We start from the raw sequence: 25,155 nt of genomic DNA on the forward strand, positions 1-25,155 counted from the left end.
AGAACCGCTTTATTTATACTTAGTCCTATAATCAAGATTTCTAGTGATCAATATGATATAATAGCGAATGAAGTGATCAAAATTCTATAGGCATGATTTCTAGTAAATAACTGAAGTGAATTGAAAGAAACTTTGTTGCCATTTGTTCCTATAGGCTGGTTTCTAATGCATTTAAAAGTAGTCATGCAGAGTGTTCACTTCCTATAGCATGCTATCTATAAACACGTAGCAGTAGACATAGCATCTGAACTCATGATTAATGGTAAACAAGTAGTGTGTGCGTGCATGCTTCTCCTAATGTCATGATCTCTACAGTACTCATGTAATCGAACAACACATATAGCAAACACATTGTCAAGTCATGTAAGCATGTTATCTACCTATTGTGCATGTAGATATCAAATTTCCTTCTTACTAACACCTTAATTGCTTATACAAAAGGTTATTACAAGCCCAAAATGAGTAAAAAGTACAAATATTACATAATAGTGATAATAGGCCTATAGCAGGCCTAAATAAATATACCCAGCATTGCCTGGACCTTCAATAACTCTTACACATCATACTCATGCCTTCAACAAAGAGCCACATTAATTACACGCCTCACGGATCCATAGAGGAGTCCAGAACCAATTTACTCAACCATAGCACCAAGTGTTGCACCATTTAAATCAGCCAATTCAGGTACACAACACATAATAGGGTGAAGTAGAATGAATAGGAACAGTTTTAAGATTGAGGGAGTAACTAAAGACCAGGCCCTAGTGTGTCTGAGTTCACAAGGGTCTCAATTGGACACTGAGCAGTGCTCACACTAGGGAGGTCAACAATAGAACCTAATATGAGGAGTTTAGAATAGCATAAATTGTAGGTAAGTAGAGTGGACAGAAGTTGGAGGATACACTTATATCCTAAAGTAGACATAACCAAGTTGATCATATAGGATAGCCAGTCAAGCAGGTCATAAATAAATTAATATAGCAACAATTCTTTCATCTAATATATGTGTCAGAGAATTGACTATTTCAGTATATCTTTTTCCTTTTCATATTGAAATGTTAAAGCATCCATGGTGAATGTGCATTTAGCATATTTCTTAAATTTTGTATGCAAAATATTTTCTTTCTTGCAAAAAAATTAACAACGGCCTCAATTTAATTAAAAAATATCTTAAATTTTACTAGCAAGAAAGATAAAATTCAAGTATTGGTTTGGACGAAAAATATTATACTTCACCTTTGTAAGGATAGAGAGAGAAAAAAATATTTTTTAAGGAATTCTCACCAAAAAAATATTGCATAAGGAGTTTCTTTTCCCATTCAAATTGTGAGCGGTATTGTTTTGCAACCCTTAAAGGTTAAGGGGGTAAAGTGAATTTTACCCCAAAACAAATAAAAGAACAGAGGGGGTTAGTTTGTAATTTACAGAAAACATAGGGGCAGGTCTGATAATAACAAAAATGATTGTATAGTCAAGTCTTGCTCGTTTCCCAAATTTTCCAATCACAGTAATGGATGCTGCTCTGTTTTCTCCTTCTTCCCTCTTCGGCGGCAACTCCTCTGGTACTCCTTTTACTATTTCCTAACAATATTCCTAAAGGATTCAAAATGCATTCATTTTATAATAGTTAAAGAGATTTTTTTTTTTTTTTGCAGATGAAGAGAACACGGAGACCCAGCAAAATGTGGAGAGGAGGCACCAGTTCCCTGGAATGGTGAGTTTAATCATATTTTCAATAACTACCCCAACCAAGTTTATTATTATTTGTGTTTTGTGCTCAGCTCTTGATTCTGTATTGGGTTCCCAGAAATTGTATAGTATAGCAGTTACTCCCTCTGTCCCAAAAAAAAAAAAAAAAAAAAAATTCACGCCTTTCTATATTTATAAATAATTTAACTTTAAGCTTCTCATTTTAATACCAGAGTTAACTAATCAAAATCAATTTTGACATTTTGGTTAGTGATTGACTCTCCACTTTCTGGAGATTTATTTGGTTTGTGTATTAGTTCTATAAAGTGAATGTCGGTGAAGCTTGATGTATGTACATTTGTTAAATCACAAATTTCGTCTTGTCATTTTTTACTGTGTGCATATTTACATGAAGATGTAATCTTTTTGTGATATGCATTGAAAATTTTGGTTGCATGCTGGCTGCTGCTTATCAACTCTAGTTGTAGGTTTAAAAGGAATATCATGGTTGCAAGTTGTGAAGTAATAAGTCTAAGGAATCTTTCCAATATTATGTATAGTTCCCTTGGACAATTACCTGGGAGAATATACAACAACAACAACAACAACTACCCAGTAAAATCCCACATAGTGGGGTCTGGGGAGGGTAATGTGTACGCAGACCTTACCCCTGCCCCGATAGGGGCAGAGAGGCTGTTTCCGATAGACCCTCGGCTCAGAAGGACGAAGATAAAATAAAAAACAAGAAAAGAGAATTCATTAGTAACTCCAGTGGAAACCGTAATAGTAATTGAAGCATAAAAACCAAAAGATGAATGACATGCAATAACAATAACCAGAATCTAAGGCTCGGGACTAAGATAAACAACAAGAGTAGTGTGGGACCTGGGAGAATATACGATTTTGTTATTATTTTTTACGGTACATTGATACCATCTTCTGGCTAAATAAATACAGTTTGAGATCAGTATTCAGTTAATTGACCAAATCTTCCACTTATCAGAAGTTATGGGGAATCAAATTAAGTTTCCAGGATTTATCACAATCAGTGGCGAAGCCAGAAATTTTTCCAAGGATATTTAGACTTGAAAGAAGAAAAAAAATTCCCGATAAAGGGTATTCAATATATGTTATATGCATCTAAAATCAATATTTTACTTATATACACAATGTAATTTTTCGTAATATATCAACAAAGGATGGTCAATTGACCACCCTTAGCAAAGGATGCTTCGCCCCTGATCACAATGCTGCTGTTTCTTTGTCTTTATGCCAAAGTAAATGTCTGAGGGATATATGAGTACTGAGTATGTTGTTTATTAAGTTCCTCAGCATGGAAACTAATACACTTTGGCATGCCCCGCAGGAGTTGCTCATCCAAGAATTCTCTTTTCACCAGCTGAATGCTAATTTACTTTGGCCTGGTACATTTGCGTTTGCAGAATGGCTTGCACAGCATACATCCTGGTTTAGAGGGCGACGCATAATTGAGCTGGGCAGGTAATACCTTAAAGCATTTAACGTTTTGTTCTCTCATCCTAAAAGATTGGACGTTCTTCTGTGTTTTCTCTGCTAAACGACATGCCTTCACAGTGCAAAGGAACCTTGTTGCAATTCTGTTTAAATGTTCCTCATAAATTGAGAAGAAACAAACTTCCTTTTCAATATCAAAATAATGTTTCTCATTATAGACTGTCATATTAGCAATTTTCTATGACGTGTTTTCGTCTTTAGCAATTGTTTACACAAGTATCGTTCCATCTAAGATACTTTCAGTTATAATGCCAAGTTTTGCAACTTATTGTTATAATGCTAAGTTTTGCAAAGTAATAGAGAACTTTAATAAAAGCACTTCTTGGTATAAGGAGAATAGACAACTCCTTATATCTTCAGTAGCACAATTGAAGATGAAGCAGGATCCCAGTATGAAAATCAGAAATGAATAACGTTGTGCAGTTTGAGCAGAAGCTGCTTTGTTGGAATAATTTTGGTACATGCATGTTTTAGAAATGATTAGTGGTTCTGATTTGTGAAGTTATTTTGTACTGTGTTAGTTGTTTGACCTTTGTTAATGTTTATTCCAGATCTTCCTTATTTTCTGTTATTTAATTTGCAATCTCATTAGTATCTGTCGTTCTATCATCTGAAAGAGTTCTATTTATTTGTGTCCTCTTGGCTCCCATGTGTATCTAATTTTGAAAAGGGGAAAGTGGAAGAGAAAAAATTCTTTAAGTTGAAAATGTTAAACTGGTGTCTTTTCCACTTTCTCTGTCCTTCCTTTGAGACTTGTATGTGGTGGTCCTTGTGCTAACTTTTGATTTTTGTCACAGTGGGACTGGAGCTTTGGCCATCTTCTTGAGAAAATCATTTGAACTGGATATTACAACGTCGGACTATGATGATCCAGATATTGAAGAGAACATAGCACATAATTGTCGGGCGAACGGCGTTTTACCAGCCCTTCCTCACATAAGGCGTTAGCTCTTTTCCCCATGAAATTTATCCTTATACCCTTCTGATAACTGTGATGAAAATGCCCCCTGGGGAGAAAGAAAACTATATACCCTAAACAAGTTACTTCTGTACTAATATACAAGGTATGCTTTTTGAGCAAATTTTGAAGACATAAATTGACTTGCATCATTGTTCTCAGATTCATGGGGAGATGTGTTTCCAATAGCTGATCCAGACTGGGACCTCATAATCGCAAGTGATATCCTACTATGTAAGTAATTTACCTCAGGCTTGCTATCGTCCTGTAGCGGGCTTATGTTACATGGATTAGCGGTCTTGACATATCAGATCTCTCGTGCATATCCTCTAACCTTTCCCCTTTCTCCTTTTTCTTGTTCATTTGCTACTTGCAGATGTTAAACAATATGAGAACTTGGTAAAGACCCTATGCTTTCTCTTGAAATCCTACAAGCCAAAAGTTAATGAAACAGGTTCCAGAAATAGTGAAGAAAAGGGTAAGTTTTGTACATTTTGTAAAGCTTGCATATTTATCTTATACGGCACTAATCAGGTTGCTTAACCTGCTCTATCAAAACTCATGGCTCAGATATGTGCCCATTGCCCCGGCCAGCTTTCTTAATGAGCTGGAGGCGCAGAATAGGGAAAGAAGACGAGTCAATCTTTTTCACAGGATGTGAAAAGGCCGGTCTTGAAGTAAACCATTTGGGATCCCGTGTGTATTGCATTAAGCTCAAAGAACCGAGTGCCATTGAAGCAGTATAAGATAATTCAGTGAATTTTAAGAGCGATGGAATTGGGTTTAGCTTAGTGCTTGGTTCTGAGGATACTCCCTTCAAAAGCTGGCTAACCTCAGTGAGGCCATAGGCGTCTAGTATCCTTCGCCATATCTTCAAGTGTCATTCTTCCATTATTTTGGGCTCGTGCATGTTCTGCAATACTCCCTTTTATGGGTGGTGTACGAGGATTTCTTTGTTCCTTCCGGGACACATGAAGCTACCTGGTTTAGTGGTAAGTCAAGTCCCCCTTACGACATGTAACGCACAGCCTGATATGGCTCATTCAGGTTGTTGCTTGTTGGAAGTATTGGTATTCTAACGCTTAAGCAGATTTTTTCATGCATTCAACAGCAATAGGTTTTTCACCATGCTTTTTTGCAACTTTGGAGCAGCTTAAATTACATTCACTAAAAGGACTAATCCATGCTTATAGTCCCAACAAAATACTTGACAGACGTTCACATGCCCTGCGGCCTGCAGTACAAAAGTTGGGACTGAAGCTTATATAGGCTGTACAAATCACTGAATTTTTGCTACTATCATTAAAGGAAATTAAAGCATTGAGATTGCAAATTAAATAACATGAGAGCAATTCTCGTCTTGCCTGGATCGAAATGATTGGGCAATTCTGATACGCAATGCAAGGTAATTAACCAATTATATTGATTAACCAATTAGTCAAAGGATTTTGAGCTGAAATAGAAGAAACAAAGTGATATTGATCCTATGGACTAGGACATTTCTTACCACCTTGTGTATGTTGACATGTTTCTTTCGGTATCACATGTTCCAAAGCTAATAATGTTGATTGTTGAGTACGTACTTTCCAAAGTAGTATGGCTTAATCAACAAGTGCGAATATTTGGAAGGTCTTCTCTGTCGACCACAAAAGTAGTGAAAATAGCTTCTTCTTTTTTCGTTAATAAAATCAGATATGTTTGGAGAACTCTCCAGACCACAACATAAAAATCTTTATAAAATATAAAACAGTTGCTTTCTTAAACTCTTCCAAAACAAAAATCAAGAGGACTAAAATAGAGTTCAACTTTGAGAAATATGGCATATATATGTGAAGTTCGGAATCAAAGTAATGTAAAATTCAACTCGACGAACCAAAGTAATGTGAAAAAAAAAGGAAAAAACATATTTACTTAGAGCTCATGCCTGGCGTACGCTATACCAACATTACCAAACGTCCCAGGCTAATGGACGTCTGGTCAATTTTGATTGAATATAGCGCATGCCCAGCATGTGTTATACCTGTCCCTTTTCCAATCAGCCTTATATGAGTTCCTATAATGATACACCTATCATTTTAATCATATCCTTTCCACTGTTCATGCATCATCTACTTAAACCAGACTTGTAGTCATGAAGAAATCATATTTCATTATTCCGATACAAAGGTCCTTTGTTCATCAGCTTCATCTATGATTTTTTGTGAATCTTTCAACAATGATGAATGAGTGACAAATTAATCAAACTAGGAAACAAACTAAGAAGGAAAAAAAGAAGTAAAAGATCCTGTATAAAGAATCAACTAACTAGGATACTAAATATTCTATACACACAAAAAAAAACTATCTTACTTACTAGAAAACAAATCAATTAACAAAGAATCAATTTACATCTAATACAGTCCGACCTCTATAACAACATTCTTACATAGCAATACTTCACTATAAAAGCTAAATTTTTTCGGAATCATATTTCATTTTATGTTATAATATATGTTTTCTAGAAGAGCAATACGCTATAAGATTCAAAAATATTGTAAAAATTGCACAGCGCGCCCTATTTGGTCGCCCCCATTTAACCTATACCCATTTTTTAATTTTTTTCAACTTATACCCACTTTTTAAACAACTTCAGCCCCCTTTCTCCTCCTCCTCCTCCTCCTCCTCTTCCTTCTGCTGCTGTTGATGCTGCTATGAAACTTCAGTTCATGGGATGATTGCCATAAGTATGTTTATCAGATTATTTAAAAACAAATTATAAATAATTACGTAAGTTAGTAGACAATAATTTGTGAATATTTTCATGTACGGGAAGTTTTAAGGTCACACTTAGTGATTTTTTTCATGATAATTATGTTCTTTTCACGTTTATTGTTTCCAAAATTTATGATTTAGATACTGTTGGCAATCTGATTATTTATCTAGTATGTTAGAAAGCTTTTTCAAAAACTTCAGCTTATATAGTGCTGCAGTTTTTACAAATAAACTAAATAACTTCAACATCTTCTGCTGAAGTTTTTGAAAAAGATTTATGACAAAACTAATGAATCCAGTACAAAAAAAACTTCAGCTTATTTAGTGCTGAAGTTTTTATAAATGAACTAAATAACTTCAGCATCTATGCTGAAGTTTTGAAGTTTTTGAAAAAGCTTTACGACAAAACTATTGAATTCAAGATAAAAACTTTAGCTTATCAAGTGTTGAAGTTTTTATAAATAAACTAAATAACTTCAGCATCTTCTGCTGAAGTTTTTGAAAAAACTTAATGACAAAACTAATGAATCCAAGACAAAAAAAGCTTCAGCTTATTTAGTGTAACTACAAACAAAAATTTCAGCAAATAAAGAATAAAACTTCAGCTACTATGCTTAAGTTCAGCAATTACAAACAAAAGTTTCAGCAAATAGAGAACAAAACTTCAGCTACTATGCTTAAGTTCGGCAATTACAAACAAAAACTTCAGCACACTTGGTTCAGTATACTTGCTACTTCGGGTCCGTCTACTAGAATGCTGAAGTTTTGCGTGATTGCATTTGCTACTTCAGCTCTGTATGCTGAAGTTACGCGAAAAAGTGGATATGCTTGCAATTGTTTTTGTAAAGCAAACACATGTTAAAACGTGACCCAAAAAGTGAGTATAGATTCAAATACCCTAAAAATATTTGGAACAAAAGACACTGGTGGAGGTGTGAATGCAGCCAACAATATAAAGCAACAAGGAGTGACGTGACTATTATGTATAAGACCGCGAGAGAAGGAAAAAAAGAGAGTGTAGCCAAGAGTTTCTCACAGCCGTTGGTTTATTATCAGCAACACTAGTCTTGAAATCAAAGTTTCCAACTCCAAAAGTTGGGGAGAAAGAGCCCTTTTTGCCTTCCCGCCCAAAAATGGTGTTATCCCTCCAGCACCAGCAACTCTTCCATTCGCCCACCGGATTTAGCTCTCTACCAAAATCAATAACTAACCACCCTCTAATCTCCCTCAAACTACCAACAAGACTATCTAATAATCCACTTGCCTTTGCTCAAAACGCCGCCACAAGCCACATCGACACTGCGAAAGCAGCCTTATTGCCTCCGCCACTGAGGAAAGAATTAATGCCGAACCATGTTGCGGTGATAATGGATGGGAATAGACGGTGGGCTAAAATGAAAGGGTTGCCTATTGCCTTAGGTTACGAAGCGGGTGTTCGAGCATTTAGGAATCTTATTCAGCTGTGTTGCAATTGGGGAATTAGTGTTCTTACTGTCTTTGCTTTTTCCTCCCAAAATTGGTTCCGTCCAAAGGTAAAGTCTTTGAGTTCCTTTTTTAAGTCAATGATATTTGGTTTTATTTTGTGTTTGCTGTAAAGTTTTGCTGTTGTGTTGTAGATGGAAGTTGATTTTTTGATGGGCTTGTTCGAAAGAGGGCTGAAAAATGAACTTGAAGAGTTTGGGAGGTATATTAAACTCTAATGCTGACATAAATTTCCGTATTATAACTAATTCATTGTTTAGTTTGCAGCGTTAAAACTCAGCATCACTAGTGTAATCTTGCATAATTGATACGTTCAGTTTAGATATAAAATTCTAGTTAACTAATCAAACATTTGGATTGATATATTATACTCTAGCTTATTAACACGTGAGAATCTATGTTTTATACGGGGTAGAATGTGGACTATTAATACACTAGTAAATTTGCTCGCGCGAAGGCATGGTACATTTACAAAGAGAATTAATATAATGACAACAAAATTAGATTCAATTCCTCTTTTTATTAGAAAGATAGCTATAAACAACATACATTTGGGTTAATTTATTAGTTACAAGTTTAGTTTATTTAGAGCAAATACTTCTGCTTGATATTAACTATATACTAGTATCGAAGATGCTTATTTAAGTTTTATCTAATTAAGAAAGATAAGGAGTACTAGAAAATTAAAAAAAATAATAACTTATATAAGAGTATCTAAAGACAAAAGTTCCCTTAAAGTAGACAATTCCGTCATAACATCTTTGGTTTTACTCACCACATCACAATCTCTACATTATTATTCACCACATAACATTGTCGTATTATAAATTTTGTGTAAATAGACCGTGAACCAAATGACCTTTTAGTACACTAAACATGCTTTATAAGGCTATGGCTTTAGTAATTCATGTTGTGTGCTAAGACCATGAATTTGTTGAAGTCGCCAAAAACCCAATTCCGTCATAACATCTTTGGTTTATCTCACCACATCACAATCTCTACATTATTATTCACCACATAACATTGTCGTATTATAAATTTTGTGTAAATAGACCGTGAACCAAATGACCTTTTAGTACACTAAACATGCTTTATAAGGCTATGGCTTTAGTAATTCATGTTGTGTGCTAAGACCATGAATTTGTTGAAGTCGCCAAAAACCCAATTCCGTCATAACATCTTTGGTTTTACTCACCACATCACAATCTCTACATTATTATTCACCACATAACATTGTCGTATTATAAATTTTGTGTAAATAGACCGTGAACCAAATGACCTTTTAGTACACTAGACATGCTTTATAAGGCTATGGCTTTAGTAATTCATGTTGTGTGCTAAGACCATGAATTTGTTGAAGTCGCCAAAAACCCAATGTTAAGTGTAATTGCTTTGCTAAGATCATTAATTTGTTGAAAGGACCATCAAGATCAATGCTTAATGTGTTGAGACTTGTTGATTTGAAGAACTTTGACTTTTGTTAGTGTAATTGCTTTGCTAAGATCATTAATTAGTTGAAATTACTCTCAAGATGAATGCTTAACGTGTTAACACCGGTTGATCACAAACTTTGACTTAATAGGCTCTTTACGTTTATAGTTGCAACTTCATCAGTTCATTGTACAAATTCTGATTTTCACCTGTCCAAACACACATACTTGCATGCCCTTTCTTCTTTTCTTTCTTAGAGCTTTTACTTTGAGTTGTTACGATTGACTTTTTATAGTCTACAGAGTTTCCTTGTGTGATTTATCATATTTCTACAGAGCAGGGATTCGGGTGTCTATAATTGGAGACTCCAGTAAGCTCCCCAAGTCATTACAGGACTTAATAGATGAAGCTGTAAAGACTACTAAGGAAAATTCACGGCTTCACCTCGTAGTTGCAGTCAACTACAGTGGACAGTATGATGTTGTCCAAGCTTGTCAAAACATTGCTGAAAAAGTGAAGGATGGCATTATTGAACCCAAAGACGTAGATAGTTTCCTAGTAGAGCAGGAGTTACAAACAAACTGTACTGGTTTTCCGTGTCCTGATTTACTTATAAGGACTAGCGGGGAGCAGAGACTTAGCAATTTCTTACTCTGGCAATTGGCCTACACTGAACTGTTCTTTTCACATTCACATTGGCCTGACTTTGGAGAAACTGAATTTTTGGAGGCTTTATGTTCCTTCCAGCAAAGGCAGAGGCGCTATGGTGCACAGAGTTCCTAGCTTATGCCATGTATTTTTAGAGTAACTCTGAGGCTGAACAAACATCATTGAATATCTGTGATTCTGAAGGCCAGTTCTTGCAAGAAAGAATTTTCGGGTATTTAAGGGAAGCCAATACTTTTGAAAAGTCTACTTCTTATAATCATTCGGCACCTGGATCGAAATGATGTTGGGATTTTACTATAGGTCCAAAAGAATACTCAACTTGTTTCATGTCTATAAGTTGAGGACAGTAGTCAAAGAAAACCTTTTATAGCCTGGATTTCGGAGAGTAGTCAAAGAAGACCTTTTGTGGTCTGGATTTTTCTCGTCCACTGGATTACACATCTCTCATGGCCCCGCAAATGGACAACTGTAATATGTTTCATCTAATTGCCAATTACAGTCTATCTTGTCTCCAAACTAGTAAATGAGGCAGTACGACTAGGGTCATAAGTATGGTATCTCTGCCACCTGATCGAGGAGCATCCCGGATGGTCATAAATAACTGGTATAGACTGGACATGAGGGACAATAAGCTACTTCAAACTTATCTCTACCACCTGATCGAGGACCATCTGGCATGTATTCCTCTATACTGTTGTGATTATGCATGCTAGCTTTGAGCTGAAGGTCTATCGGAAATAACCTCTCTACCTACTTAAAGGTAGGGGTAAGGTTGCGTACGCACTATCCTGCCTAGACCCCACTTATGGGACTACACTGGGTACGCTGTTGTTTGCTTGTGTCGTGTCCCCTGTTACAGTTCCTCAATGAAAATGCAATTACTTAATGCCACTATGATGCATTTGATGCCATAGTTTGAGCACGTGATATATGTAATGTAGCATTCAGTTTGAAGATAATTGAGCGGTTGGAGAGCGGATCTTTTGCTATGTGGATAACACCTTGAACAACAGGTATATAGTCTATAGACTCAGCCCCACACTTTCTTTTTCCTTTTTTCAAATGGAGAATACATTTTGTGCAACAAGCTGTATCCTGAAGGAAGAAATATTGAGCCTTGAAGTTTTTAGAATGTTTCCAGTTATACCCTGAAAACTAACTAGTATTGATGTGATTATATTATCTGTTATTTCGTGAGACTTTTTGTAAACTGCAAGCCAGTTACTAAAATGGGATCTTGATACTCATGAAAATCAAGATTCCATAAGAAATAGAATCACCATTCTTCCAATTTGTGAGTGGTCAAAGCTCTTTTGGCTATTAGTGTTTATATGGAGTATAAGTTGTAAATTCTGACTGATGAGAGGCCAAGATGAGCCTTGGAGACTTATGGGTTCGAGAAAGCCATTGGCGCTTGCATCAAGGTAGACTGCCTACATCACACCCCTTCGCATCCGGTCCATCTCTGCATCCTGTGTGAACATGATATGCTTTGTGTATTGGGTCGCCCTTTTATTGATTGATGAGAGGCCCAAGTAAGCAAACAAGACTTTCCTTTAGAGCTGGTTTAAGATCTAAACCACTTGGAGGATAAAGGTTCAACTTTAGTAATTCCTTCTTACTCTTCAGCAGAAGTAACTATCTCATGTTTCAGCCGTAAAAGTAATGATCTTTATTAATTTAAGAGGCAGGAGTTATTTTTTATTCTTTTGCACAAGTGAAGTAGCTAACCTATTACGAGTCTTGTGAGATGATTTTTGTACCTAGAGCTAGAATTAAACGATCAACTTTTGATATATTAACAAGAGGAAAGAGTAAGTGCAAAAGCAACTGTTACATTTGTTATTTTTGACTACTCAATTCTCACAAGACTTGAGGGTTTTCCTTTAAACCCCTCAAATTTAGATAGGTTAGTTGTCCAAGAAATGGGTTGTTCATCATTCCACGGATGCTAAAGTTGAATTTTTCTCTAAGGCAAATCAAGAAGTTGTTATGTCATTGTCATAGACAACCAATCATATTTGGCCCTACTACTAATTAAATGAGTAGTACAATAGAACTAATAAAAAAATAATGCTATACATCATTGGTTATATTGCTTGCTTTTAATTTCCTACTAAAGATGGTCGTCTCAATGATGTTGCTTCTGGATATGAGACGAGCGAAAAATAGAATATGCAGTCTAATCAAGTTGACAATTTCTATCATGGGCCAGCAAATTAATGACAAAGTTGGGATAGTATTATTTTCCACTGTACTAACCGCCTAACTAATTTTACTGCTCCTTAATTAATTATCTACAGCTGACGGTTATAACCAATGGACGTGAGCGGGTTGGCTTATTAGCTACGAGTTTAATCGAATCTAGTATTTCGTCTTGGAAATGTTATATGTATGTGAAACTAAACTTCAACAAATATTACATTTTGAACCTCTAATTTCAAAAGTTCAAGCAGAATGAAATCTAAAGGTCGAACTCATTGAGTTTAAATGTGAATCTGCCTCAAAGAAGGTAAGTGGTGGGGATTAGTTTGAGTGGTAATCTCAATTGAGTCACTGGAATACTTATTGATGACCCATATACAGCAGCTACTAGATATTAGCTGGAGTTGTTTCAGCTAAGAATCTACAGACGATTAAACTAGTAATGTTTTAAGCAATAATTGCTGATACTCAAGTCAATACTAATTAAAGTCCGGTTTTTATAGGTGGTTATGGATTTCTTTAAATAGATTAATCATATTTTGGCTGGTAAATATTAAATGTTTATTTTTCCAGGGTCCTGATATCATTAATCTTGTCTCTTTTTTCTTTTTTCTTTTCTTTCCCTAAATTTCTTGATCCATTCTAGAGTTATAATATTGCAATGGCTTGTACACTCCTATTTAAAAGATAATTAATTATTTTCCTTGGCAATGTGCGGCAACATATGAATTGAATTCCTCATTTCCTTGTTCATGCATAGTAAGTAGCCAGCACTTAAACATCAAACACGACTATGTGGTGATGAGTTAAAAGTTACTCTATATTTGGAGCTCAATCTTTTAAAAATTCTTACATAGAGAATAAAAAAGTTTCATATATATATATATATATATATCCGTCATTTAGGAGACATGCATTCCATTTTTTCATAGTCTTTGTTTGGTAATGCTTTCCGAGGTCACGTGACATCCGGTTGGGCACAAATATCACGACCCTTTGTTAATCGTGTGCGGTCGTTTGGCAATGCTTTCCAAGGCCACATTATTCGAATTAGGTCCGAGGGCATGATCTCAATGGCTCCGGGGGCATGACCTCGATGGCTTGGGGGCAGGTGTTTTGTTCGAGCTTTGATACGGGCGGCTCCCAGCTTCAATCTTGACTACGCGCAGTTATGTTCTCTTTCGTTCGCCTCACCGGGATATCGGGGTGCTCCTTACCTTCGGTTTTACCCGTATATAGATAGTCCCCTCGTTTCTCAAAGGGTAGGTTTGCCGAAACGATGAGAAGCGACAAATGTTTTCCGGTTCCTTCTTTCGTACGTTATAACAGAAAATAACTAAGAGCATTATCCATGCAGCATATATGTTGATAATCATACAACCGTAGAAGATTCTAGTATACGTTAAAAGAAATAATTGAGCCCAGGTCATAAACGAAAGATTAAATTGTTAAAGGATTGTATCATGCGTATTCCTCATAGCCCACGAAAGGCTAAACATCATAACTAATACCATGAGCCGCAAATTCAAAGATAAATTAAGATAACATAAAGGCCGATCAGAAGAAGGAGGAAACTAAAGAGTTACATTAACGAAGTAAATCAGGAATCCGATTATTGAACCCAGAAATTGTAGAAATCGTGATTGAGAACATTGCAGGATCACTCTTAATATCAGAGGTACAAAATAGGAAGTACAACAACCATATTCTATAATAGCCCTACGATAAAGCCAGTAGGAAAAGTACAGGCCTCATAAGAAGTCAGTACGAAGCTCCCACCTAATTGTGTATGCACAGTGTTATAATAAGAGCTTCAAGTTATGACTGTGAATTATACCTATGTAAAAGGGAGGTTATGAAAGAGATAGAAGAATGCGAGGTAATATTTTAAGGTAAGTAAGGAAAAGGTGAACAACGTACAAGATACTCAAATGTAGAAGGCGATAAAAAGTCCATACTGCGGATAAGAGGCTAGAAGCGCGGGGATTCGATATCTAGGAATGATAGCAGCGTCGTTAGTGGCATACCTTCTAGCCTATGGTTTCTAAGTACCGAAAGGTCTAATTAGAGAGTAAAAGAAGAGTTAGAGACGATGTGATGTCTCGATGTTCCAGAAGAGCATAAGGGAATTGATCGCAAGCTAAAGTATGATAAAACGACAAGGTTTTAGAAAGACAAGAGTAGGGATAAGAAGAAGGCAAGTGAGAAGGTGACGAAAATGGATAAGTCCTCGGAACTAAGCCCGTGAAAACAAAAGAGCTAATGGTTTCTCTAAGTTATTGAAAGCTCAGCATAGCCTAAACGAACTCAAAAGAGTTTAAGACTAATATCATTTAGAAGAAATGGAATGTTACTCTGGTAGTAGAATAAGGGTGTAATTGTGATAAATAAAGGATGACGTTTGGGCCTTCGATTGAATAATGAGTTCATGAATTGTACAAGATTAAAATACCCATATAAGGCGAATCATATTGGGATGACTATGATATGAGATAGGGTTATGGAACTACAATATTGCCCCCAAGTGGATCTAGAAAATCATTTCAAATGTTCCACGATGCAACGTAAACCCTAGTGGAAATATATTACGTAAGAAGTTTCAAGTTATCAATGGAAGATTAAAGATCAATATTGAGGTGAATCGACAATGGATGAGCAAAAGCTGCAAAGTACTAGATGAGATTAGGCCATCAGTCTTAAGATGAACAATAATGAAGAAGCGTTAAAAGACTTAGCTTTATGCATATAGGATAAGCAATGAAAGTAACCTGGAGTTTAGTAGCAGACCTGAGTAATGATAATCGAAGTAAGAATTATGGTATAGTATGGCCTACTTAGATGAAGTAAAGCTAATGACGCCCAGAGGGATAGCTTGACATAATTTTATATATGTTCACAAAGTAAAGCCTGGAGATTAGTTAAAAACTGGAGGAAAGAGGAGAGAAGAGTTGTATAGGCACACTGATAAGGTCAGTATCATAGATGCTACATGGTAGGAGCTAGAAACAGTTACGAGATTCGAAGGAATTCGATCACAAGTCATGGTGTGGGAAAGAGGCCTAAAGGGGGGAATGCCCTGGCCTTTGGATTTATTCACAGAACAACTGTCTAAATGGCAAGGAGAGTATTAAGGTATTCACAAGAGCAATAAGTTATGAAAATGATAAGAGCATCAGTCAACATTCGAGGACGAATGTTCCAAAGGGGGGAATGATGTTACACCCCGCAATATTACGTCGATATTACATCCCGCAGTATTATATTACGATGATGTTACCTCCTGCAGTATTATATTACGATGATGTTACGCCTTGAAGTATTACATTACGATGATTTTACTCTTTGTAGTATTAAATTACGATGATGTTGCACCCTGTAGTATTGTACGTTGAATTTGTCGTAAGGTAATGGACATCTATCCAAGAAAAAGATTATTTGGAGATTATAAGGATTATGCTATTTCAAACAAGTGATAAGTAAATTCACGAAGGTGAGATGGGAAGCAAGTCAAAGAAAATGAATTTTCGTCCAATTTTGGCATTTTGGGATAAAATACAGCCCGAGCTAAAATACCCAGTAATTATGGACTAGTACCATACAAGGTACCACGTGGACATGATAGTAAGGTGTATAAGGTATGTTAAAAGTGGGTGGTATTTTAAGTAATTTGAGATAGTCCTTAATTATGTGGATAATTGATTAATGGTGGAGATAATTATGGTATTAAGTGGATAAGGGTCTTGTTGAGATTGCCACATGGCATAAGGTTAATCAAGGTGGCAAAATTATGCAAAATGAGTCACTAGGTAAAGCTTTATCTCGTTTACACGTAAATATTGATTAGTATCTTTATTGGAGAAGTATAAGACCTTGCAAAATTCAGCAAAACAACATTTTTCTATACCATTACAAAGATTAGATGGAAAAGTGACTTTCTTCAACATTTCATTAAGAGATACATGAAAATGTCACTGTCCAGCAAGGAAGCCATACAAAGTTTGATCAAATTCACCAAAATGTGATGTTCTAAATCTACCAAGTAGCGATTCAACAAGGAATTCATGCGAAGTTATACGGATTTTTCCCTACTTCGATCCTCCTTTATGTGTTCCATCGCAAAAGACGTGTGTTAGAGGGATTGCTAAGAGAATCGGCTCAGGTATGTTACGACTATCCCTTCTTTCTTTTTGGTATGATCCATATGATACAAATGAAACAAGTAAATACACAACTTCCATAAATGACTCTATTCATAGAAGTATTAGAGGTGCCTATGTTCTCGATTCCCCATATGTCTTATTATTCCATTGTCTGTTCATGAGTCTCAGAAAATACGTAAGTTGAAAAAGTTTATTTCATGATATTACTCAAAGGCATAATGGTCTTATGACATTCCGAGAGATTTTATTGACGTACTTCTCGTACATTGCATTCATTTATATGTACATTAACCCATGACCAGATGGTGTTATATACGCGTATATATATATGTATATGGGATATAGGAAAAAGTTATGACGTTATATACGCACCACTACCTGATCAGCTGGTATACGTTGATGATTTGCTCACAGTGGCCGAGATGATATGATGGGATGCCCTCAGAGGCTTGATGACGTTACGAACACATGTACATATGCACGGCATGACATTCATACACATATGCATGACACTATAAGTATTTCATGATTTACAACGTTATCCAGACTTACAAGTTGAGTCATTTACTTTATATTTCTTGCATGTCTGTTTTGTACTAATTTATGTGCCTTATATACTCGGTACATTATTCGTACCGACATCCCTTTTGCCTGGGACACTATGTTTCATGCCCGCAGGTCCCGATAGACAGGTCGAGAGCCCTCCAAGTAGGCTATCAACTCAGTGGAAGATGTTGGTGCATTCCATTTGCTTCAGAGTTGTTTGTTTGGTTTGTATGATTTAGACGTGTATTGTTTGGTATGGCGGGACTCTGTCCCGATCTTTATGAAAATTATGTATTCTTAGAGGCTTGTAGACAGATGTCATATACATAAAAGATTGCATGGCCTTGTCGGCCTATGTTCAGTATATAAGTGGTTATTTTGGCCTTATTGTCCTATATGTCTTACGTATAAATTGGTATTACATGTTGTATTCTACCTATTTTATGGCAGCCTCTCCGGCTCAGTTATCTATGATAGTATGATACGAAAAGATACGTTATGTTGGCACTCGGTTGAGTAAGGTACCAGGTGCCCGTCGCGGCCCATCGGTTTGGGTCGTGACAGGCCGGTTGTGCTTTCTATTACTTTCTTGATGGGTACTCGGGATACAACCAAATTTCATTGCTCCAGAATATCAATAGAAAACAACCTTTACATGTCCCTATGGTACTTTCGCATTCAAGCGGATACCATTTGGTTTGTGCAATGCACCGACAACTTTTTAAAAATGTATGAATGGCTATTTTCACGGACATGGTGGAGGACTACCTTGAAGTTTTCATGGACGACTTCTCAGTGGTTGGAGATTCTTTTGATGAGTGTCTTGCAAACTTAGACAAGGTGTTGGCTAGATGTGAAGAAACCAACTTGGTGCTTAATTGGGAGAAATGTCATTTCATGGTCGAGGAAGGCATTGTCATTGTCCACTAAATAACAAAGAATGGAATTGAAGTTGATAAGGCAAATATTGAGGTAATTTCCAAACTTCCACCTCCAACTTCGGTGAAGGGTGTGCGGAGTTTCTTAGGCCATACGGGTTTTTACCGGCGCTTCATCAGAGAGTTTTCTAAGGTGGTGAAGCCATTATGCAAGCTTCTTGAGAAGGATTCTAAGTTTAACTTCAATGTTGATTGCAAGAGAGATTTTGAATTGTTGAAGCTCAAGTTTGACAACTACTCCCATCATCACCGCTCAAAATTGGAGTGTTCCTTTTGAACTCTTGTGTGAAACAAGTGACTTAGCGATTGGGGATATATTAGGGCAACGCATCAACAAGATTTTTCATCCGGTCTACTATGCTAGTAAGACCATCAATATTCCCAATACAACTATACCATTACGGAGAAATCTCTCCTTTCTATTGTGTTAATAATTCAGAAGTTCCGCCCGTACTTGATGGGTGCAAAAGTCATTGTCCACACGGATGATGCGGCGCTTCGTTATGTTATGGGAAAAAAGGACTCCAAAGCTTGATTGATGAGATGATGCTCTTGTTAAAAGAGTTTGATATTGACATCCAAGATAGAAAAGGTAATGAAAACCAAGTGGCGAACCACTTGTCTCGTTTGGAGGAGGAGGGGAGGCCGCATGATGGCCTCGAAATCAACGACTCATTTCCTGATGAACAACTCTTGGCTATTTAAATTAAAGAGGTGCCATGGTTCGCGGATTTAGCAAATTTCCTTGTGTGTGGAATCATCCCGGATGAGTTCTCTTTAAGCCAAAGGAAGAAGCTCAAACGAGATTGTCAAGATTATTATTGGGATGAACCATACCTTTTCCGGATTTGTACAAATGGGGTGACTAGAAGATGTGTATCAAAAGAAGAACAAGGTGAAATTCTTGGGGCTTGTCATTCTTTTCCATATAGTGGTCAACATGGTGGAGCGAGAATGGCAATCAAAGTGCTTAATTGTGGTTTCTATTGGCCCGCTCTTTAAAAGGATGCAAGTGAGTTAGTGAAAAGATGTAATGAATGTCAACGGGCTAGTGGAATCTCAAAGAAAAATGAAATGCCTCTCACTATCATTTTGGAGAATGATATTTTTTATGTGTGGAGTATTTACTTCATGGGCCCTTTTGTGAGTTCTTTTGGAAAAACATACATCTTGGTCGCGGTGGATTATGTGTCCAAATGGGTTGAATCCGTAGCTTTATCCAACAATAAGGCGATAAGTGTGGTGGATTTCTTGAAGAAGAATATTTTCACAAGGTTTGGTACTCCACGTGCAACTATAAGCGATGGGGAGTCACATTTTTGCAACAAGGATTTCGACACTTTATTAGCAAGTATGGTGTAACTCACAAAGTCACGACTCCCTATCACCCACAAGCTAGTGGGCAAATGGAAATCTCCAACTGGGAGATATAAAGAGTATCTTGTCCAAAACGGTGAATGCTAATCAGATGGATTGGTCCAAGATGCTTGATGATGTCTTATGGGATTATTGGATGTCTTACAAAACACCTATTGAATGTCACCATACCTATTGGTGTTCGGAAAAGCTTGTCATCTTCTGGTGGAACTAGATCACAAGGTCATGTGGGTGCTAAATAAGTTGAATCTTGATTGGGATGTAGCCGCTAACTTAAGGGTTGCACACTTGAATGAATTGGATGAGTTCAGGTGACATGCTTATGAAAGTTTGTCCTTGTACAAAGAAAAGACGAAATATCTTCATGACAAATACATTTGGAATAAAGAGTTCAATGTGGGTTCCCCGGGAAGCTAAAATCCAAATGGAGTGGTCCTTTTTGAAATTGTGGGTGTGACACATTTTGGTGCATTAGACTTGAAGAACAAAAACAATGAAGTATTCCTAGTCAATGGTCAATGAGTGAAGCACTACTTGGGAAAGGTTGGAGATAGCCACGTGGTAGCGGTCATTCAGTTGACTTGAGGGTATTCTGCGTCGTGCCGCGACGTAAAATCAGGCGCTTCTTGGGAGGTAACCCATGTTCTTTTCCTTTTTCTTTTTGTAGACTTTTTCTTTTTGTAGTTAGGCAATTTTTGTGTTCTAACTTGAATTGAAGTGTGTTGTAGGGATGAGCATGACTTACAAGAACAGTGGAAGAAAATATGGCTAAGTGTTCCAAGGAATGCGGACCGCATATTTGTTGGTGCTATAGTAGATTAGCAATGCGGTGGCACATTTATCTTGCGAACTGCACATTTGAAACGTCAAAAATACAAACTCTCTAAAGTTTAAGCTTGTCAGTACGGAGGCAGATTTGCGACCGCACGTGAAATCTATGGCCGCACCTGAAAATGTGCAGACCACAGATGGAGATCTGAGATGAGGCCCCCAGGTGAAAGAGTGTGGATCACACATGAAAATGTACGGCCACACTTTCCTTCTTCCCCTTATCAAAAAGTTGGTATAAATAGACGAACATGGTCCATTTTACACTTTTCCCTCTCTAAACAAAACACTGTGCTCTATTGAATTTTCTTGGAGATTTCTAACTAACCTCACATACCACCACTTTGATCATTCACTCATTACAGTCATTCTATTTGGTATGCTTCAATTTCAAGTTTAATTTATTTTGTGTTAGTATAATTTTTAGACTTTTAGTTTTGAGGCCATTTGTTATTAGATTTCAATTGTGTGTCCATGTGGGGTAAATCTGAACTGGGTTAACTTGATACATGCTCTATGAGGACTAGGTAAGTACAATTTAATGTTTTTACAATGTTGCCATGTCTAATTGTTTGAGAAATTGAAAAACCTAAGTAGAAAATTTTGTTTGTATGCAACTTTTGAAATTTGCGGCCGCACTTGAATTTGTGCGGTCCACAAATATTGAATTTGGGCAACTCATTGAAGAAGGAATCTGTGGCCGCAAGTTAAAATGTGCGGATTGCAGAATTCTCTTTGCGGTCGTAGATTATCCAATTCTCCATCATCAGAGAGTTAACATTTTTGAGCCTTAGAAGTACGGATGCAATTACAAATGTGCGAACCGCACTTCACTTTTGTGGCCGCAAGTCAAAATATTTAGTTCGCAAGTCCCCATATGCAGCCACAAGTTAAATTGTGCGGTCCGCAGATCCTTATCCCTGCAAGCATGATTCAATTGTACAACCCCAATGTGTCTTATGGCTTTTCGTTTACTTACATGTATCCTGTGTGTGTTTGAACAATGAATTGCAACTAACAATCACCTCTTCTTAATACAGACAATGGTTCGATCTTGAGGACGAGGCGACAATTCAAAAGGGGGAGGTGAACCTTCTCAGAGCCGAGGGAAAAGTACCTTGCCCCTTGACTAGCCAAAGACAATAATAAAGAAAGCAACAGCCGGCAGAGGGAGAGGTGCATACCTCTTCGAGTCTAGCTCCTATGTCCTGTCTAGGGAAGGTTAAAGGGCAACTCAGCCTCTATTTAAGAGTAGATGACCACATAGTCAAGGCTGCAGGGGAGATACCAACACAGGGACGAGCCATCTACATCTCACTCCACTTCTCAGGGATCGGAGAGTGCTAGTCAGGCTTCTGAGCCATTGACTACACCAGTTCCTGAGGCACAGGTTCCTGCACCAGTTCATGACATCCTTGATGATAGCAGATGGGGAGATTCTACCACTACAGGTTTAGAGGGATCAAAAAAGAAGGATATTTGGTAGGATCGTTTTGTCAGCCTGGATGCCTTCACCAGTTTCCGTATATGGTGGCCAGTGAAGTCGCTAACTCTTGAGCAACAGTTTTTGTTAAAGGATTTGGAGAAGTATAACCTAGCCATATTGAGACAGTTCAGGTCACGAAAATGGTAGAGGTGGTTCACCCAGAGGGTAGAGGATACCAAAGAATACCTTTTCCGCGAATTCTACGCCAATGTGGCTCATATAAAGAAAGGGATGAAGGTGACCAAAGTACACAGCCTCAAGGTGAGGTTTGATTAGCATACGCTAAATGCGTTCTTGGGCTTTGAGAATGTTGAGCCGAATGAGTATTTTGAAAAGTGTGCACTAAAGGAGGAAGTCCGACCTTGGCTAGCTGAGATTCTAACACCACCAGGGCCACCACCACCATGGATTGCCGCTGGGGTTCCCATCCACTGGAGCACTCTGAGTTTTGAGGTGTAGGGGTGGCAAACCTTTGTCTGCAGCAGACTGGATCCGAGCCAAAATGAGACTCACCTTCCTATTCCTCGGGCAGTTTTAGTGGCTTCTATCATAGCTAGGTACCCAATCAATGTGGGTGCCGTGATGTTGGCCAATATCTCATTGATAGTACGACATGATATCTCGTCCTACCCTTATCCCAACACTATTACATAATATCTTATTGATGTAAAGGTAGAGCCGAGGGATTTTGATACAAAGGTGAAGGCAAAGAAGCCCTTCGATTGGTATTCACTTATGGATGCGAGCAATCCGAAGAAGAAAGCCCATCCTCCTACCACCACAGGCCAGTCTGATGAGCCAGTTATGGTAGTTTCTGAGATAGTTGATGTTCCATCCACTTCGGCTGATCCTTCCTCCAGTGCCGCAGCTATGCATCCACCATCATCCACAACTCCTATTATAGCTTCTGTCATAGCTCTGAGGCCAGTGCACATGCCCACTATCTGCGTTGCGAGTCTCTCAGACACTGGCGAGTCTCAACAACTAGATGCAGACAGTTATTGCAAAGTTGTCTGACTTGTCCAATACTATTGCAGTGCAGTCCACTTCTCAGGCAACTCAGGCTTTTTATACCATTAATGAGACACTAAAGAAGATTTTAGAGAACCAGAAGATAATCATGAGTACCTTAGTAAAACATGGGTCGGTGATTGAAGAGCTGGGAAAGGAATTAAGGAAGATGAGGAAGTCCTAGGTCAGTAAGAAATCAGTGGACAAGCTCCGGAAGGAGGCCAGAATTGCTACAACCGAAGACCTCCTCTTTGATATGCTTCTTGACCCGTACCAGTCTGCCCCAGATCCTTCAGCACCATCTGTACCGGTAGCACCAGCTAGCCAGTCTGACGAGCCAGACCTTGCTATCAACACTGCAGAGGTAGTGCGTTAGATGTTCGCCAACCTAGCCATACCAAGATTTGAGGATGATCAGATTCAGTTGCCTGATCCTAAGAGAGATGACATTGCTGGGGACACTGAGGTGTCCAAAGACCCTTAAAGAGTTTTCTTCACCCTCTCCTCTTTTACTCTTAGTTAGCTAAGCATTGGGTACAATGCTTCTTTTTATTCGGGAGGGGGGGTGATGATGATACTTTTTCTTTTCTTATTTGTATTTATCTATCTTCTCTCTTTCTTGTTATGTATATTCATTCTATCTTTAGTAGTTTTTGCTTATTAGTTTTTTTATCTTTATTTTAGCTTATTAGCTTCTTTATGTTTTCCATACTAGTTCTTATTTTGTTAAATATCTTCTTTTTATGCTTTAGTAGATAATAATACTTTGGTTTTCATAACGCCACGGTTCTTTCCAAAGGCAGTTGTCATATGAATCGGGTGACTCGTCCCGACGATGGATGATGTGACAACCTTCTTAAGGGAATGAGTCCATTTTTGTGTTTAAGTAATATAGTAGTAGTAACAAATAAAAATACCTAATTAAGTCATGCTCGAAGAGTCAACCACGCTTCAATTGGCACCAACACACTTAACTGTGTGCTTATGGTTAGAGACAAAGGTTTTGAAAGAAATAGCTCTAGTTAGTGACTTTGTGACTCTTGAGTTGACTTTGGTAATCATTGAGTGGTTTAATTGGAGAATAGTGATCTTTAAACTTAAATGTGGTCATTGTAGGCTCTCGACTCTATCCTTTTTTATAATCTAGTTGCATGAGGGGTGAGATGAATTGTTGCTAGTCCAAGTATCCATGCAAAGGATCTAGAACTTGCCCCGAATGTGTTTCAAGGCTAAATCCTAAGTTTTTCTTGGTTTGAGAAGTGATGGTAGGTTTTTCTTGGCCCGTTTGAGCTTTCTATTGCCAACCAATGTCGTTATCCCTAGTCAACCTCTTTGAGCCTCTAGACTTTCTTATTTGATAACCATATTGTAAGCGTGTACCCGTTTTGTCATGACCCCTCTTGGCACTCGAACATTCCTTAACACTCTTGTGAAACAAATGGCCTAAAACATAATATTGGGGGAGAGACGAAGAATTTGAAAAAGGTATCAAGGCACAAAAAGAGAAAAGAAATTATCTCTATGAAAGAGAAAGCAAGAAAAGAAAAGAATAAAAAAGAAAAATACAAAACGTGAATAAGTGGAAGGCTTGATAGATTCAAAAAGAGGTAATGATCCCAAACATTGAGAAATAAAAAAGGGAGAAAAAGAAAGAAATGAGCAAGGAAGAGTGATGTTAAGTCTCTCTAGTCCCCAATGAAAAGAAAGCGCCTCTAAAAATTGGCAATTATGAGCCCAGAAATGAAAGATGAATTGCTTAGGGAAAAGTGTAACCACTTACCCATATGGTATCCTACCCTAACCCAAAATCCTTCATTACATCCCGAAAGAATTCCTACTTGATTTCAAACTGAGTGAGCTTACATTAGTTGCGATCTACATGAGGGGCAAGCCTATGGTACTTGAAGCCGTACTTGTGACATTCTCTTGTGAGAGATTAGTGAGCCTTTCATGAATCTTCGGATTGAGTGCTAATTTTTTAAGTGAGCTTGGCAAATGAAAACTAGAGGAGGAAGAGTTTGGAATCCACCAAGGACTGCACAATAGAAAGAGAGTCCTTGATGAGTTAAGTCAATTCTTGAAGCTCAAATT

General features: G+C 37.5%; 2 protein-coding genes across 2 annotated transcripts; both read left to right on the forward strand.

Moving 5' to 3' along the window:
* The first annotated feature begins 1,486 nt into the window (after positions 1-1,486).
* Positions 1,487-5,308, forward strand: LOC104241820 (protein N-terminal and lysine N-methyltransferase efm7). The gene is made up of 7 exons (XM_009796771.2): positions 1,487-1,562; positions 1,656-1,714; positions 3,056-3,189; positions 4,020-4,165; positions 4,343-4,414; positions 4,557-4,658; positions 4,751-5,308. The coding sequence occupies exons 1-7, from the start codon at positions 1,511-1,513 to the stop codon at positions 4,924-4,926; spliced, it is 741 nt and encodes a 246-aa protein (XP_009795073.1). The 5' UTR covers positions 1,487-1,510; the 3' UTR covers positions 4,927-5,308.
* Positions 5,309-7,915: 2,607 nt separating this feature from the next.
* LOC104241819 (cis-prenyltransferase 4, chloroplastic-like) lies at positions 7,916-12,221 on the forward strand. The gene is made up of 3 exons (XM_009796770.2): positions 7,916-8,463; positions 8,548-8,615; positions 10,180-12,221. Exons 1-3 carry the CDS (start codon positions 8,065-8,067, stop codon positions 10,625-10,627), a joined length of 915 nt encoding a protein of 304 aa, XP_009795072.1. The 5' UTR covers positions 7,916-8,064; the 3' UTR covers positions 10,628-12,221.
* The last annotated feature ends 12,934 nt before the right edge of the window (positions 12,222-25,155 follow it).

Source organism: Nicotiana sylvestris, chromosome 12 (assembly GCF_000393655.2).
Source record: "Nicotiana sylvestris chromosome 12, ASM39365v2, whole genome shotgun sequence".
Lineage (NCBI taxonomy): Eukaryota > Viridiplantae > Streptophyta > Magnoliopsida > Solanales > Solanaceae > Nicotiana > Nicotiana sylvestris.